General features: G+C 40.6%; 1 protein-coding gene across 1 annotated transcript in view; it reads left to right on the top strand.

The window, feature by feature from the left end:
• TBX18 (T-box transcription factor 18) overlaps positions 1-10,197 on the top strand; it is a 31,935-nt gene extending 21,738 nt beyond the window's left edge. The window contains exon 8 of the mRNA XM_006133338.4: positions 4,150-10,197. Coding sequence (XP_006133400.2) covers positions 4,150-4,874 — 725 coding nt within the window. The 3' untranslated portion in view covers positions 4,875-10,197. The remainder of the gene's footprint in view (positions 1-4,149) is intronic.
• The last annotated feature ends 3,055 nt before the right edge of the window (positions 10,198-13,252 follow it).

Below are 13,252 nucleotides of genomic sequence, written 5' to 3'. Positions count from 1 at the left end.
GGCCCTATTCTGTGTCTGTCTACTTTGTATATCTATGCTACGCATAAAATTCTCGGAGGGATAGCTGTGTTAGTCTGTATGGGTATGTCTACACTACCCCGCTAGTTCGAACTAGCGGGGTAATGTATGCATACCGCACTTGCTAATGAAGCCCGGGATTTGAATTTCCCGGGCTTCATTAGCATAAGCGGGGAGCCGCCATTTTTAAATCCCCGCTGCTTCGAACCCCGTGTAGCGCGGCTACACGGGGCTCGAACTAGGTAGTTCGGACTAGGGTCCTATTCCGAACTACCGGTACTCCTCGTGAAACGAGGTGTACCGGTAGTTCGGAATAGGCACTCTAGTCCGAACTACCTAGTTCGAGCCCCGTGTAGCCGCGCTACACGGGGTTCGAAGCAGCGGGGATTTAAAAATGGCGGCTCCCCGCTTATGCTAATGAAGCCCGGGAAATTCAAATCCCGGGCTTCATTAGCAAGTGCGGTATGCATACATTACCCCGCTAGTTCGAACTAGCGGGGTAGTGTAGACATACCCTATCTTTAAAAACTAGTAGTCCTGAGGCACCTTAGACACTAACAAAAATATATAGTATCATGAACTTTCGTGGGCAAAGCCCACTTCTTCAGATAAGATGATCTTGAGTGGAATCTATGCATGTATTCAGATTTACTCAGACATTTTGCTGCATACATTGTCAGTCTTTTGGTTCAGTCCTGTTGAAGTTCATAACTGTGTATTAGAGTACCATAGCACTTGCATTTGAAATTCCATATGTTTTGAGAATTGTCCAAAGACTGGTGCCCTTTGGAGAAAAGAAGTAGAAAAATGACTCCAATGACTGCATAAGGGTGTTAATTTAAAAGTTGGCAGGAGTAGTTTATGATAGGGTAGTATAAGTGAGAGTATTTCAGTTTAAATGCCACTGCAGTGGCTGTTTAGATTTTCTACAGGAGAAAGGTGATCAAATTAAGTCAGTTTTTTGTTTTAATGCCATGAGTATGGCTGAAGATGTGAATTATTAGGGACAGGATGGTCTCTTGGTCTTTGTCTGCTCTTGGGCGGAGATGCAGAGAGTTCATGTATAGATGACTTTTACTATGCAGTTCCAGACTCTCTCTCTCTGCACACATTTTCAGTTTTCTTTAAAAAGTGTGGGTGGGCTGGGGGGGAGGGTGCTGAAGTATTTCACAGATATTGGCAAATTTAACACTAACTTTCCCTTGGAGAAACTCCACAAATTCTGAAAAATTGCCTAGCGACTTCAGAAGACTTTGCAAAGAGCTAGAGATGGCCTTTCTCCATGTGGCTTTGTCTGGCCTGCTATTTGGTCACACCCCTTTTATGGTTTCCTGTCTCCTGCTTCCCCCATAGTAGAGAGAGTTATGTCAAGGAAGGGGGGGCATAAAATGGAACTTCTTGAACAGTGGCAGCAATTTCTGGATCACTCTCTGGGCCTGGGCCACCTCTTCCTCCCCAAACCATCTCTCTTTAGGGGTGCCAGGTGTCCGGTTTTGAACCGGACAGTCCAGAATTTGAGGTTTCTGTCTGGGAAACAAATTGAGAAAATAGTGGACATATAAATGTCCGGTATTTCCTAATTAAGTTAGTTTTATTATCATGAGTATCCGTATATAGTTGCGTACTGCCTGGCTGGTAGACACACTCACACTGTGTCAGTGTATCTACCAGCCAGGCAGTAAGCAACTATTCAGGGGAGGGGGCAGAGGCAGAGCCGGGGCCAGACTCGCTCGTGCTTTGCCAGGACCGTCCGTGGGACAGGTAGCACCCTGGGATCTGTGTGTGCCCAGGTCAGTCCCGCTTCCCACTGGCCAATTTCCCCCCCCCCCCCCCCGCCAGCGCCACACCCCCCAACCCCTTCCCAGCCAGCCCTACTTCCTGCCGGCCGGTTCTCTAAACCCCCCTCTCCACAATCTCTCCGGCCAGCCCTGCTCCCCCTAACCGCTCCCGGCCAGCCCTGCTTCCTGCCAGCCAGTTCCCCGCATGCCCCCCACTCTCCTCCTGGCCGGTCCCTCACCCATCTGAGATCAAGTGTGTCCTGTATTTTTTTAAGCCATCTGGTAACCCTATCTCTCTTTGTGTTCAAGTGTGTGTCTGGTCCCTCCCCACCCTAACCAGATCTCTTCTGCTCCTTTTGATGCATGCTCACACATACCATGTGCTTGCCTTACTGCAGTTGTGCCTCCTCCCCTAGCCTTTGTGACAGTCTCATCCATATCGGGACACATTAATAAATCCTCAGTGCCTTTAGGATACATAGAAATCTCTTTTAATAACTACCCTCTTTCCTCTTCTACTATCTAAAAAAAAAAAAAACAGTCCCAGGCACCAACCCTTGCTATGGCCAAACACAAAATTGGATTTTCCGTGCCAAGCCATTTTGAGTTACAAAAAGCCAAAAAAGGCTAGGAAAGTGTTCAAGAAATGAAATCATCTTCCTTTTTTAAAAATCGTCATCCTTCCAAAACACACAGCTTTATTTGCCTCAGACTTTCCAGAATAGCTCTAAGCCAGCATAATATCCTACATGTGAAACTTCAGGCAGGCTGGCTGAGTCCCTGCAATGCGCGCGCGTGCGTGCGTGCGTGTGTGTGTGTGTGTCTGTGTGTGTGTGTGAGAGAGAGAGCTTGCAATAGAAAGCTGACTTCATACTATCAAGATACTTGAGTACATAACTCCCCAAAAGCAGTTTATGCTGCTTGCCTACAAGGCTGATTGAAGCCTACCTATTGACATTTAAATAACAGTGCTGTTTTGAGACCACCGTGCTCATATCAGTAAACTTCCTACTTCCCACACATGACTCCTCACAGGTCTAGGTCCCTTCCCCTCCCCTTCTCTGGGGATCATCCAGGCTGTGGAAGTTCCAATTGCTGTTCACAGATGGTGAGAACAAACACCAGGTTTCTGGCAACATTTTAGCTCTAATATACCTCTCAGTCTCCTGGCCTGGTGCTCCGCTACAGAGCTGAGGCGTATCCTTTTCCTGAATAGTATCCTGACTATAAGACCTTGTCTCCACATTGGGGGCATGTTGACACAACCTGAAAGAAAGAAAATAGGTACATTTTAGGTTGGGATTTTAGCGTCTCATAGTGCCCAATGGTAGTTGATGCTGCAGAATGTGGCAGAATAAAAGGAGGCAGACAAAATTTACTGGTAAACTGATATTTTTATTCATATATCTATCTTGAGAAACCATTGGGAAAAATAGATTTATGTCTCTTCACGTCACTCTCAAACTATCCAGTTGTCATATCTGACTCTTGAGTGGGAAAGAGTTGTAGATTCCTCTCTCTGAGCGCCATTGGCTTAGGTAATTACAGAAAGCCAAAGTCAGCTTTATACAGCCATTTCTGAGGGAGAGCTATCCAGTGAAAACAGGACTCTCTCTTACAGCTAGGAAGACAGTCTGGAGTGCTCTCTTGGGTTGTATTAACTAGTACATTTTTTGCAACTCATTCCCCCACCTGTGCTCTTCAAGTATCTGGTTTAGAAATAACACAGACTTTCTTATTATAACAAATTGTACATTACAGACTGATACGTAGCTGTATGATCAGGATTTAAGAGTGAGGCAATACCTCATAATATTCTGCTTTGATTTTCATGGAGCTATTTCAACATTGGAGCTCTACAGCTTGAGCTAAAGGGCTAGCTGTAGCAGACTCCTCTGTCGTCTGTTGATCAGGCATAGAGGGGAATGTGTAACACACACTGAGCCCAAGGTTATAAATGCACTCCAAAGGGCAGGCCAGTTATAAATAATCCAGGATGAATTCTTCTAGGGTTCATAATTTTGAATTAAGATACCTTCTGAGTTAAAGATTGCAACACCATGGCCTAGGCTCTGACAATTTGCTTCCAGTGTCTACTGAAATAAAAGTAAACTGTGCGATAGGCGAACAAACCTTGATGGAATCTTGGTTGTACAATCCCAACTGTACTCCAGATGTAGTTAGTGTATTGTGAAGGGATAATATTTGTAACATTTATAAAAAAATCTTTGTACCAAACTGATCATGTCAGGGATTAGTGCCAGGCAACGGCAGATTTTAATTGCTGATCAAACACAGTTTAAGTTGTTAACTTTTTCCTGAATGCTACTTATGTTTTAACACTCTTTTCCAGGAAATGCAGGCTCCTCTGCTTTACTCCAGGGATCTGGCAATGGAGTTCCATCTACCCACCCTCACCTGTTACCTGGGTCCCCTTGCTCTTCTCCTGCCTTCCACCTGGGTCCTAACACTAGCCAGCTCTGTAGCCTTGCTCCAGCTGATTATACAGCTTGTGCCCGTTCAGGCTTAACCCTTAATAGATACAGCACTTCTCTGGCTGAAACCTACAACAGGCTCACCAACCAAACCAGTGAGACCTTTGCACCCCCAAGGACACCCTCTTACGTGGGTGTGTCAAGTAGCACAACTGTGAACATGTCCATGACAGGCAATGATGGTGATGCATTCAGCTGCCCACAGACGGGTTTATCTATGCAGATTTCAGGGATGTCTCCACAGCTTCAGTACATCATGCCATCCCCATCAAGCAATGCCTTCACCACTAATCAAACCCACCAAGGCTCATACAATACTTTTAGACTACACAGTCCCTGTGCTTTGTATGGATATAACTTCTCCACATCCCCCAAACTGGCTGCCAGCCCTGAGAAAATTGTTTCTTCCCAAGGAAGTTTCTTGGGGTCCTCACCAAGTGGAACTATGACTGATCGGCAGATGTTGCCCCCTGTGGAAGGAGTTCACTTACTTAGCAGTGGGGGGCAGCAGAATTTCTTTGACTCTAGGACCCTAGGAAGCTTAACACTGTCATCATCTCAAGTGTCTGCACATATGGTTTGATGAAACCTCTTAAGGAAAACTACAGTATGTTTGGTGTCTACAATGTATTTCTCTTGGAATGTTAAAGGACACAACCTAGCTTGTAAAGTGTATATATAATATGAGAGGAAATTTCACTGAATCTTTTGTCTTGCTTGTGGCCCTATTGTTTTCTATTTTCAGTTCTGCTGAGTTTGTTGTGGCATAGGCCATTTAGTATTCTGGTATAGTACACTTAGTTGTGTAACACACTGGAACATATGCAACAAATTAAGCAGGACTTCCTCCCCTCCCCTTCCACCCTCCACCTTTCAGGCCCCTTTAAAGAATGAAATGACACTTGGGTCTGAATTAAACAAGACAAACAAAACACATTTCCTACAGAACTAGTACATTTCCCTGCAGTGTTCATGTGGTGCTAAGCTGATGCAGCAAACACAATACAATGTTCTTCTCCATTATAAGAGATACAATAGTTATTTGGGTGTCAGGTGTTAAGAATGCAGACTCCAGTCTAAACTATGGATTATCTACCACGTAAATGGAAATAATAGCTTTCCTTCTCATGCTATGCTGTTTCTAGCCTGTTGGCAACATGACATTCATATTAGGATATTTCAGTGTTAGTCTAGATTCACCTGTTATTGTCACATCATTTAAAAAACACAAAGTGCCAACTCAAATTGTGGTGATAAGAGTAATTTAAAAGAAGCAACGGGAAGATCAGTTTGTCTTAGTCCTCTGTGCATAGAGAATGTGGTGAGAGATTAATTTTTGCCAAAGGGAGAGACTTGATACATTTTTCCATAAATTTCCATTTAAAATGTTTTTTCTGGAGAATAGAATATCTTAACAAATATTTATGTGCTCGTTTAAAAAGAAAATGCAGGTTTAAATATTTTAAAATATTGTGCATTGAGTTATGGTAAGAGGCTGAGAAATTCCATTATCAATTTTATCTCTCTTCTGGACAAATTTTCTTCCCGTCCTAGAATCCTAACAAAGGAGTTATCCGTGCTGACACTTAGGCCCAATTTAGACAGGTGACCAAAATTCTGCTCTCAGTTGCATGGGTGCCACTAGGAGTAGAGTGCAGTGGAAGAAGTTGCCTATGTAACCACAAGCAACTGGATGGTCATAGACAACCTCCATAGTACCATGCTAAAGGTTTTTAGCACGGCACTTCAGCCTATTATTTCCATCCCAGTGGGAGTCTTCTTTCTTGTTCTTTTCTGTCACTACTGCTTTGTTTCTCACTCTGCTCCATGCAGTTTGAACAGTTCATTTTCCTTAGTTGCTTTTAGCTTGTCTAAGTTTCAGAGTTCTAAATCAATTCGTAACAAGGTTCACATGGTTCACAGTGAAGTGTGGTGCATTTATCTCACGAAAGGAAGATTACTGGCAAACTTTTGCCCTTAGTTACACCCGTGCAGCCCAGTCACAATCAATATGGGTGCTCAGCTGCATGTTTGGAGACCCATTCTTACCTATACACCTTTCGGATTTTAGATCTTATGAGCTATAGAAAATATCTGAATCTTTGATGATTGGCATTCTCATTCTTATGCCAGTAAGACTCCTGTGCGACTACTCTGGTTGTATAAAATCACCTTAAAGCATGTGCTAATGTAATTTAAAGACCATTTATGGCCAGAGCAGTGTATCAAGACATAGTGTCAATGAAAACAAAGCCCTTAGTAGTATGGCTTTAGATTTAAGTAAAAGTCCTGAGTTCAAATCCCTCCCTAGCAACAGACAATCTAAGTAACCATGGGCAGGTCACTTAGGGCCAGATTTTAAAGATGTGTAGTGGGATTTTCAAAAGCGTCTTGTACCTAACAGGTGCTTTAGAAAATCCACTAGGTACCTAAATAAATATTAAAATCCAGCCCTTAGGTGCTCTATGCTTCAGTTTCCCATCTGTAAAATGGGATAATAGCACTTCCCTATCTCACTGGGGCATTGTGAGGAGAAACACATTAAAGACTTAAGGCACTCTGATACTATGTTAATGGGGGGCTATATACATCCCTTATATAGCTTTTGGAGGTTGGTGTAAGCCCATCTGTAGATTTGGAATTCAACTTTTCCATGTCCTTTCAGATAGATCCCCTAATGAAATACCAGCTGTATAATGTGTGTTGTTGTTTTTTTTTCTTCTCCCACCTCATCCTGGCTATCCTTTTTCTTTAAGGTTCATACTAAAATACAGAAATGCCCCTTTGTAAAATGCCTTGAAAATACAGTCATCAAGGGATAGATCTTCAATAAATGCTAATTCAACAGATCTTGACAAATTAATTTGCAAGATATTTGTGGCCAACAATCCCTGGCCTAAGAAAAGTACAGTATGTTTGATGTAATCCTGCCATTATGCAAAGCTTTAATGTTATGATCTACATGCTTTATGTTTGAAAGGGATAAGCAAGAGAATTCTGCATACAGTGTGTGCCATCTTAAAGGGGCTGTGGGGAAGGTGTGTGGAATCCTGCAGGACGTTAGTGGGAAAACTCCTGTAATAAGGATTACAGGATTATGTGTGTATGAGTGGAGGTAATATTTTCATTGCATTGTAATGTGTGCATGAACGCATGCATGCACATATGTGGAGATATTTGTTTTGTAATTTGGGAATTTTTCAGTACCATTTAAAATGGTTGCTTTTTCTTCAAGTTATTTTTATTTTATAATCTCACAATATTGCTTGAAACATTTCTTCCTTAAACTTCTATTCATATTGTAAATAGTTATTGGTGTGTCATAGCAAAGACTAGCTTTTTATCAATACAGTAAATGCTATATATGCATTATATCTATAATTATATATCTGTATTTTATGAAAATGTCACAGAAATTATATTAAAGTGTGTATCTAAATACTTTTTTGGAAACATAAGGTTTTCGGGGACATTTTGTCTGCAACTTCAATAAAACCAAAGGAACTTACCATTGGGTGAGCCCTAACGTGCACAGACTTAGACAACAAGTCTGGGAGCATTCAAATAGCAGACCTTTCTTGAGTGTTTAAATTTAACTAGCTGCTGTAGGGCCCTTGTCATGTGAAGGTGAAGGGCATGACAAATGTTGAGCACATGAAGATTTTAATAGTGATAGCAGAACAGAGAGGTTTTTATTTTGGAACACAAGCATGAGTGGCTTGCCAGGCTGACTAGTTAGTGACAGACTCCTGTTAACGCAGCATACCTGAATGTATTCCAAAAGATGTGGTGATGGGATGATCTCAGTCTCTCTTCATCAACCAAATAGAGGAAATTAACACTTGCCTGCTACCAAGTGCTGCAGTGAGAGCTTTAGTACCTTGTAGAATTTCTCTCTGCACTCTCACTTTGGCCACTACATTTGCTTTTGTGTATTTTAGCTGCCAAAATACATTGATTTCAAAATCTTTAAGAATGAGCATAACCAAATGGTTGTACCATGCTTCTTATTGACAGGCATGCAAACAAACACATTTGAAAATACTTTTGTGCATGATAGTGCCATTTTGTACCAGATGAGTAATCAATGCAAAGTGGGTACAACATGCTACCAAATCAGAGGGGTGATGTTTTACGTGCAGTTCAGTATTGTTGCAAATGCTAGAGCCCTGCACAGATAAAAACTTAGTATCTGAATCCGTGTGTGCATCTGCAAAAACAATCCATGGATATCTGCATGTACATCAGCTGTGGCTATCGTCATCCATGGCCATGAATGTGAATACCTGTGGATCTAAAGCAGATATCCATAGATTTGCAGGGCTCTACAAATGACAACACAAGATGAAACAGAATCAGGCCTGAAGAATTCAGTCATCAGGGGGGCAAGATTTAGCAGTAAGTGGCTGGAAAAGTCTAAAGATTATAATCCTAATATTTCCCCTCTAAGAACTACAGAACCAATCCCCATGTTTTTAAATTTAACTATAGGAGGGGGGAGTGGTTTCACACTCATGATGTTGGAGTTAATTTTAGTAAATATATACTTTGAGCTATTCATCAGCGGAAACTTCTTTCATCAATAGAAAGGAGCCTTGAGATTTCATAAATCATATTAAAGTTTGTATGCAATTATACTAGACCTAAATACACTTGTTATTATAGAAGAGTAGAGACTTTTTAAAAAAAATGCTGCAGAGTAAACTGATGTATGTAGCAACTTGGATATTAAAAGATTTTTTTTTGTCATTCTGCTCTTCTGAATATTCTCTCAGACTTTTATAGTAAGATCATTCAGGTGCAGTTTGGAGCCCAGATATGGATTTCAGTTAAATAAGTGTAGTTGAGGGAGAATTGCTTGTGTGTTTAGGCTATCTTTTATACTTTGTTGACAAAATGTATTGGCTTGCAAGTTGGGTTCTGAATGTATTCCCATGAAGGCTCAGGTACAATTTTTTTTATATATGTGTCACAAAGTTGGCTATATGGTAATTTATTTAATCTGTTCAGTGCTATATCAATATACTTGTCCTGCTTTGTTTTCAGACACATTAATCAGTTCATGCCAGTGATTCAAAATATTATCATGCCATGCTGAGATGGCATATTCTTTCGACAAGTGTTCATTGAGGCTCTCGTTGAGTGACTAGTGGATAAAATCCTCACATCTTGATTTAAATACTTTTAATCAATGTAATTAAACTGATGAACACAATGACAAGGAAATGAACCAATCAGAATGAAATCTTGTGTGATCAGCTTTTGTTCGCACTTTGGTACAGAAGTACCTTTAAAAGTAGCTTGGGCCAGTGCTCCCTGAACCTGTGGAGTCTGACAACTGAAAACTTAAAATCCTGCTAGCATGCCATTTTCCTTGCAAGAAGATTTGAGATGCCTTCAAGCTATTCTGAATGTGCCCACTTGATATGAGGGAAGACTGAAGACCTTAATATAAAAGGAAGTTTCTAGCTCAGTCCTTGAAAAGATAGCATTGGTAGCACATAATCCTATGCAAACTGACCAATCAGGTTGAAAACTTGTCACTGATCAAAGGTTAGTCACAGCTCCCTCCCAACCATCAGTCTTTTGAGATCTGGGAAGCCATCAGATCAAGTTCACAGCTGTTGGGATCAGAACGTCCCAGGCTACTACAGATGATGCTGGAATAAGCTTCCTATCAGCTAATAGCCTGCAGCTGAGTCAGCTATTGCTTCGAACACTAGCATGACCTTTGGCTACCAAGAGTGGCCATGTGGTTTAGGGGCCTAAACAAGGGATAAACTTTTAAAAAGCACATAAGGCCCAGATCCACAAAGGTATTCAGGTTTCTAACTTCCATTGAAATCAATGCATGTAGCTTTGCTGTAGCAGTGGGTCCCAGTATATTAGAGAGACAAGGTAGGTGAGGTAATGTCTTTGATTGGACCAACCACCTTGGGTGAGAGAGACAAGCTTACATGAACTTGAAGAGTTCTGTATTAACTTGAAAGCTTGTCTCACTCTCCCAAGGTAGTTGGTCCAATCAAAGACATTATCTCACCTGCCTTGCCTCTCCACTGAAATCAGTGGAAGTTAGGAGGTGCCAATGCTTTTTTGGGATCTGGGCCTAAATGACTGAAAATCCATGATCTTTCAATGCAATTTAGCTTCCTAGGTGCCTAAGTCACTTGAGAAAATTAGACTTAGGCTTCTAAGGGTAGGATTAATAAAGTGTCTAAATACCTTTATTACTTCCACCCCATATGTCATTTACTCAGCTTTGAGAATTTTAGAAGGGACTAATCCACAGACTCTCTTCTGTAGGCTTTTGCAAGCAATGGGCAGAAACTTTCAAAGCTAAGAACCTAAAATGAAGCACTTCAGTGCTTAATTATATACACTTAACACTTGACAAATATTGGCCGTAGTCTCTATTTTGAATTTCTATGGAGGGCAAGCCATACCCACCACTCAAAAGGGTTACACAATTAATTAGATAATATCTGTGAAATGTTTGACATCCTACAGTTCATTAGAATGCACATGAAACATTCTAGTGGCTGCACACCTAGGTGAGTTTTTCTCTTTATGACTTTATTTAACAAATCGAAATTATACACTGCTTTAACACAAACAGCTGGACTTTACTCCTCCTGCAGGAAGCTGTTGGAAGAATGGGGGCAGACTGGCAAACAGGTGCTAAGGATTCTAGCATACACATTTTTTTAAAAAGAGATTTATTTTTTTTACTGTGGTAGAACCCATGACGGTGACATTTATTTAGACTCAGGCTATGTCTACACTATAGACATTTTTTGTGGAAGAGCAGGAGCGTTTCACGAGGAAGAAGGGCTCTTCTGAAAGAGGAGATTTTTCTGAAATGTAGTAGATGGGCCAAATTTCAGAAAAGCCTCTTCCAAAAAAACCATCAAAACAATTGAAAAAAGGTATACAAATTTCGGAGTGCAATTTGCATACTTTTTTCCAAAAAATAAGTGTAGTGTAGACATAGTCTCACTGTCTAAATATATGTCACAGTCCCACCCTCTGAGGAGCTCACAAGCCACAATGATAAGCAGCAAAGGATGGTCGAGAGGGATATAACATGACCTAAGAGTTCCTACAAATAACCTAATTTATCTCTAGGATAGAGTGTTTCACTTGGATGCTGTGGTATAGGAACAAGAATAAGCTTAATGCATGTGAGGTGAAATCTTGGCCCAATGAGCTTTTGCCACTGACTTCAATGGGGATGACACCAGTTGTTCTTCTAGGGGTTCCAGAGCTGGTGAACCAAAATGATGCACCTTCTTGTGGCTGCATGCCTTCAGTCGTGCTACAGTTATGGTTTTATTGCATTCAGCAGGAGCATTCTTTGGATCGGATGCGGGGTGCAATGCTTCTTAGGTGGATGTTACACACAGCTTTCATGGCCACATTTAAAAAAAACCCTGATGTGTTCAGACCAAAATCTAGCTCCCACTGAAACAGGGACTGACTATCCACATAATAGCCCATGGATGTGGCACTCACAGCCTATTTCAGAGAACTGTCCATGTAAGATTTCACTACTTTTTTATTTTTAGAAGAAAAGTTTTAAAAAGGCATTTTTTCTGTTCCTAAGCCAATATTTTCCATTAACCTAACATGAAAAAACCCCTCTCCCTATTATAGTGCATAATATATTTCTCATAAAGAATAATGTCCCAGTTGACTTTTCTAAGCCTAAGGACTAGAAAGAAAGCATTTATCTGAGGGCTCTCAAATCAGAAATTTGCTTCAATTGGAGGTCTGCCATTATAATCTTCTCTTATCCATGCAAATCAATGAGAACTTTTCTATTGACTTCTGCAAGTGCAGGATCAGTCTCCCAGTGAGCATCAGGGAGCTAGAAAGGGCATTTTTGTTTTAACCTCTGTTTGATTGGATACTGTATTTGGGTGAGGATTATTGTTTTAAAGTGTGTTGCCTTCCTTGAAAACAGTGTGGCTACTTGGTTGTCTGTAGAGAGCAGCAGCATCTCTTTAATGAAGCTCTTACTGGGTAATTACGTTTGATATTTTAAACAATAACAAATGCCTCACTGCTAAGACAATAGATACTCTGGAGCTGATGTGTCTTAAGAGTGTGCTAGTGAGGGAGGCTTCTTATGCTCCAGGTGAGAGGTGAATATATGCCAGGATTAGCCCTAATAATGTTATGCAGGAGATGGCAGTGACTTCAAAAATCTTAGCAGATCCCTTCAAAACAATAGTACCCAAAGATTTAGGTTCTTTCTCAGTGATGACTAGTTATATATCAAACTTGGACCTTTTCACCAAACAATTCTTACATTTTTGTAAATGGTGATAAAGAAATAAATGTGCATGGAGGGGGACTAATGTAAGAAAGCATTTATTTTCACTTTACCATAAATTAAAAAAGGATGTGTGGAGTATCTTAAACTTTATAAAAAATAAAATTGTCTATAGGCTGAGACCTAATATGCAAAAGAGAGTTTTTCAGAAAGTTAAGAGCACGTGAAAAAAATGTTTAAATAAAGAGTAGATAAAATGAAAGTCTAGGTATAAATAAAGAGTAAACATAGCTTTAGCTACAGTCTGTATTGTTATAACGTATCGTATTACATATAATATATGTTATATGTTATGTGTGCAATCATGTTTTTATGTTACCTTTAATGTACTGTTCCAGGCTGTTCAGTGTAGAGTTTTGGTTCAGCTCATTATATAGACAAGTTCCTTTTATAGCTGGCCACGGCTGTGAAGTTTGGACCCAGATTTGAATTCTCCCAATGGTTGATGAGTCTTCCAGTCTGAGGTTATGGTTTGGATCTTATATGTTGTATCACATTGTGACATTCACGTCTGCTTTTTCACCAACAGAAACACTGATATCTTGCTTTTTTGGATGGTTTCGGGGTTATCTCCACTTCTAAAGTTCATTATTCTTACACTCTGTATGACACAGCAGCAGCAGTTT

Source organism: Pelodiscus sinensis, chromosome 3 (genome assembly GCF_049634645.1).
Source record: "Pelodiscus sinensis isolate JC-2024 chromosome 3, ASM4963464v1, whole genome shotgun sequence".
In the NCBI taxonomy this organism is placed as follows: domain Eukaryota; kingdom Metazoa; phylum Chordata; order Testudines; family Trionychidae; genus Pelodiscus; species Pelodiscus sinensis.
Note: the sequence above shows the minus strand (reverse complement) of the source record. Positions and strands in the feature narration are given on the sequence as shown.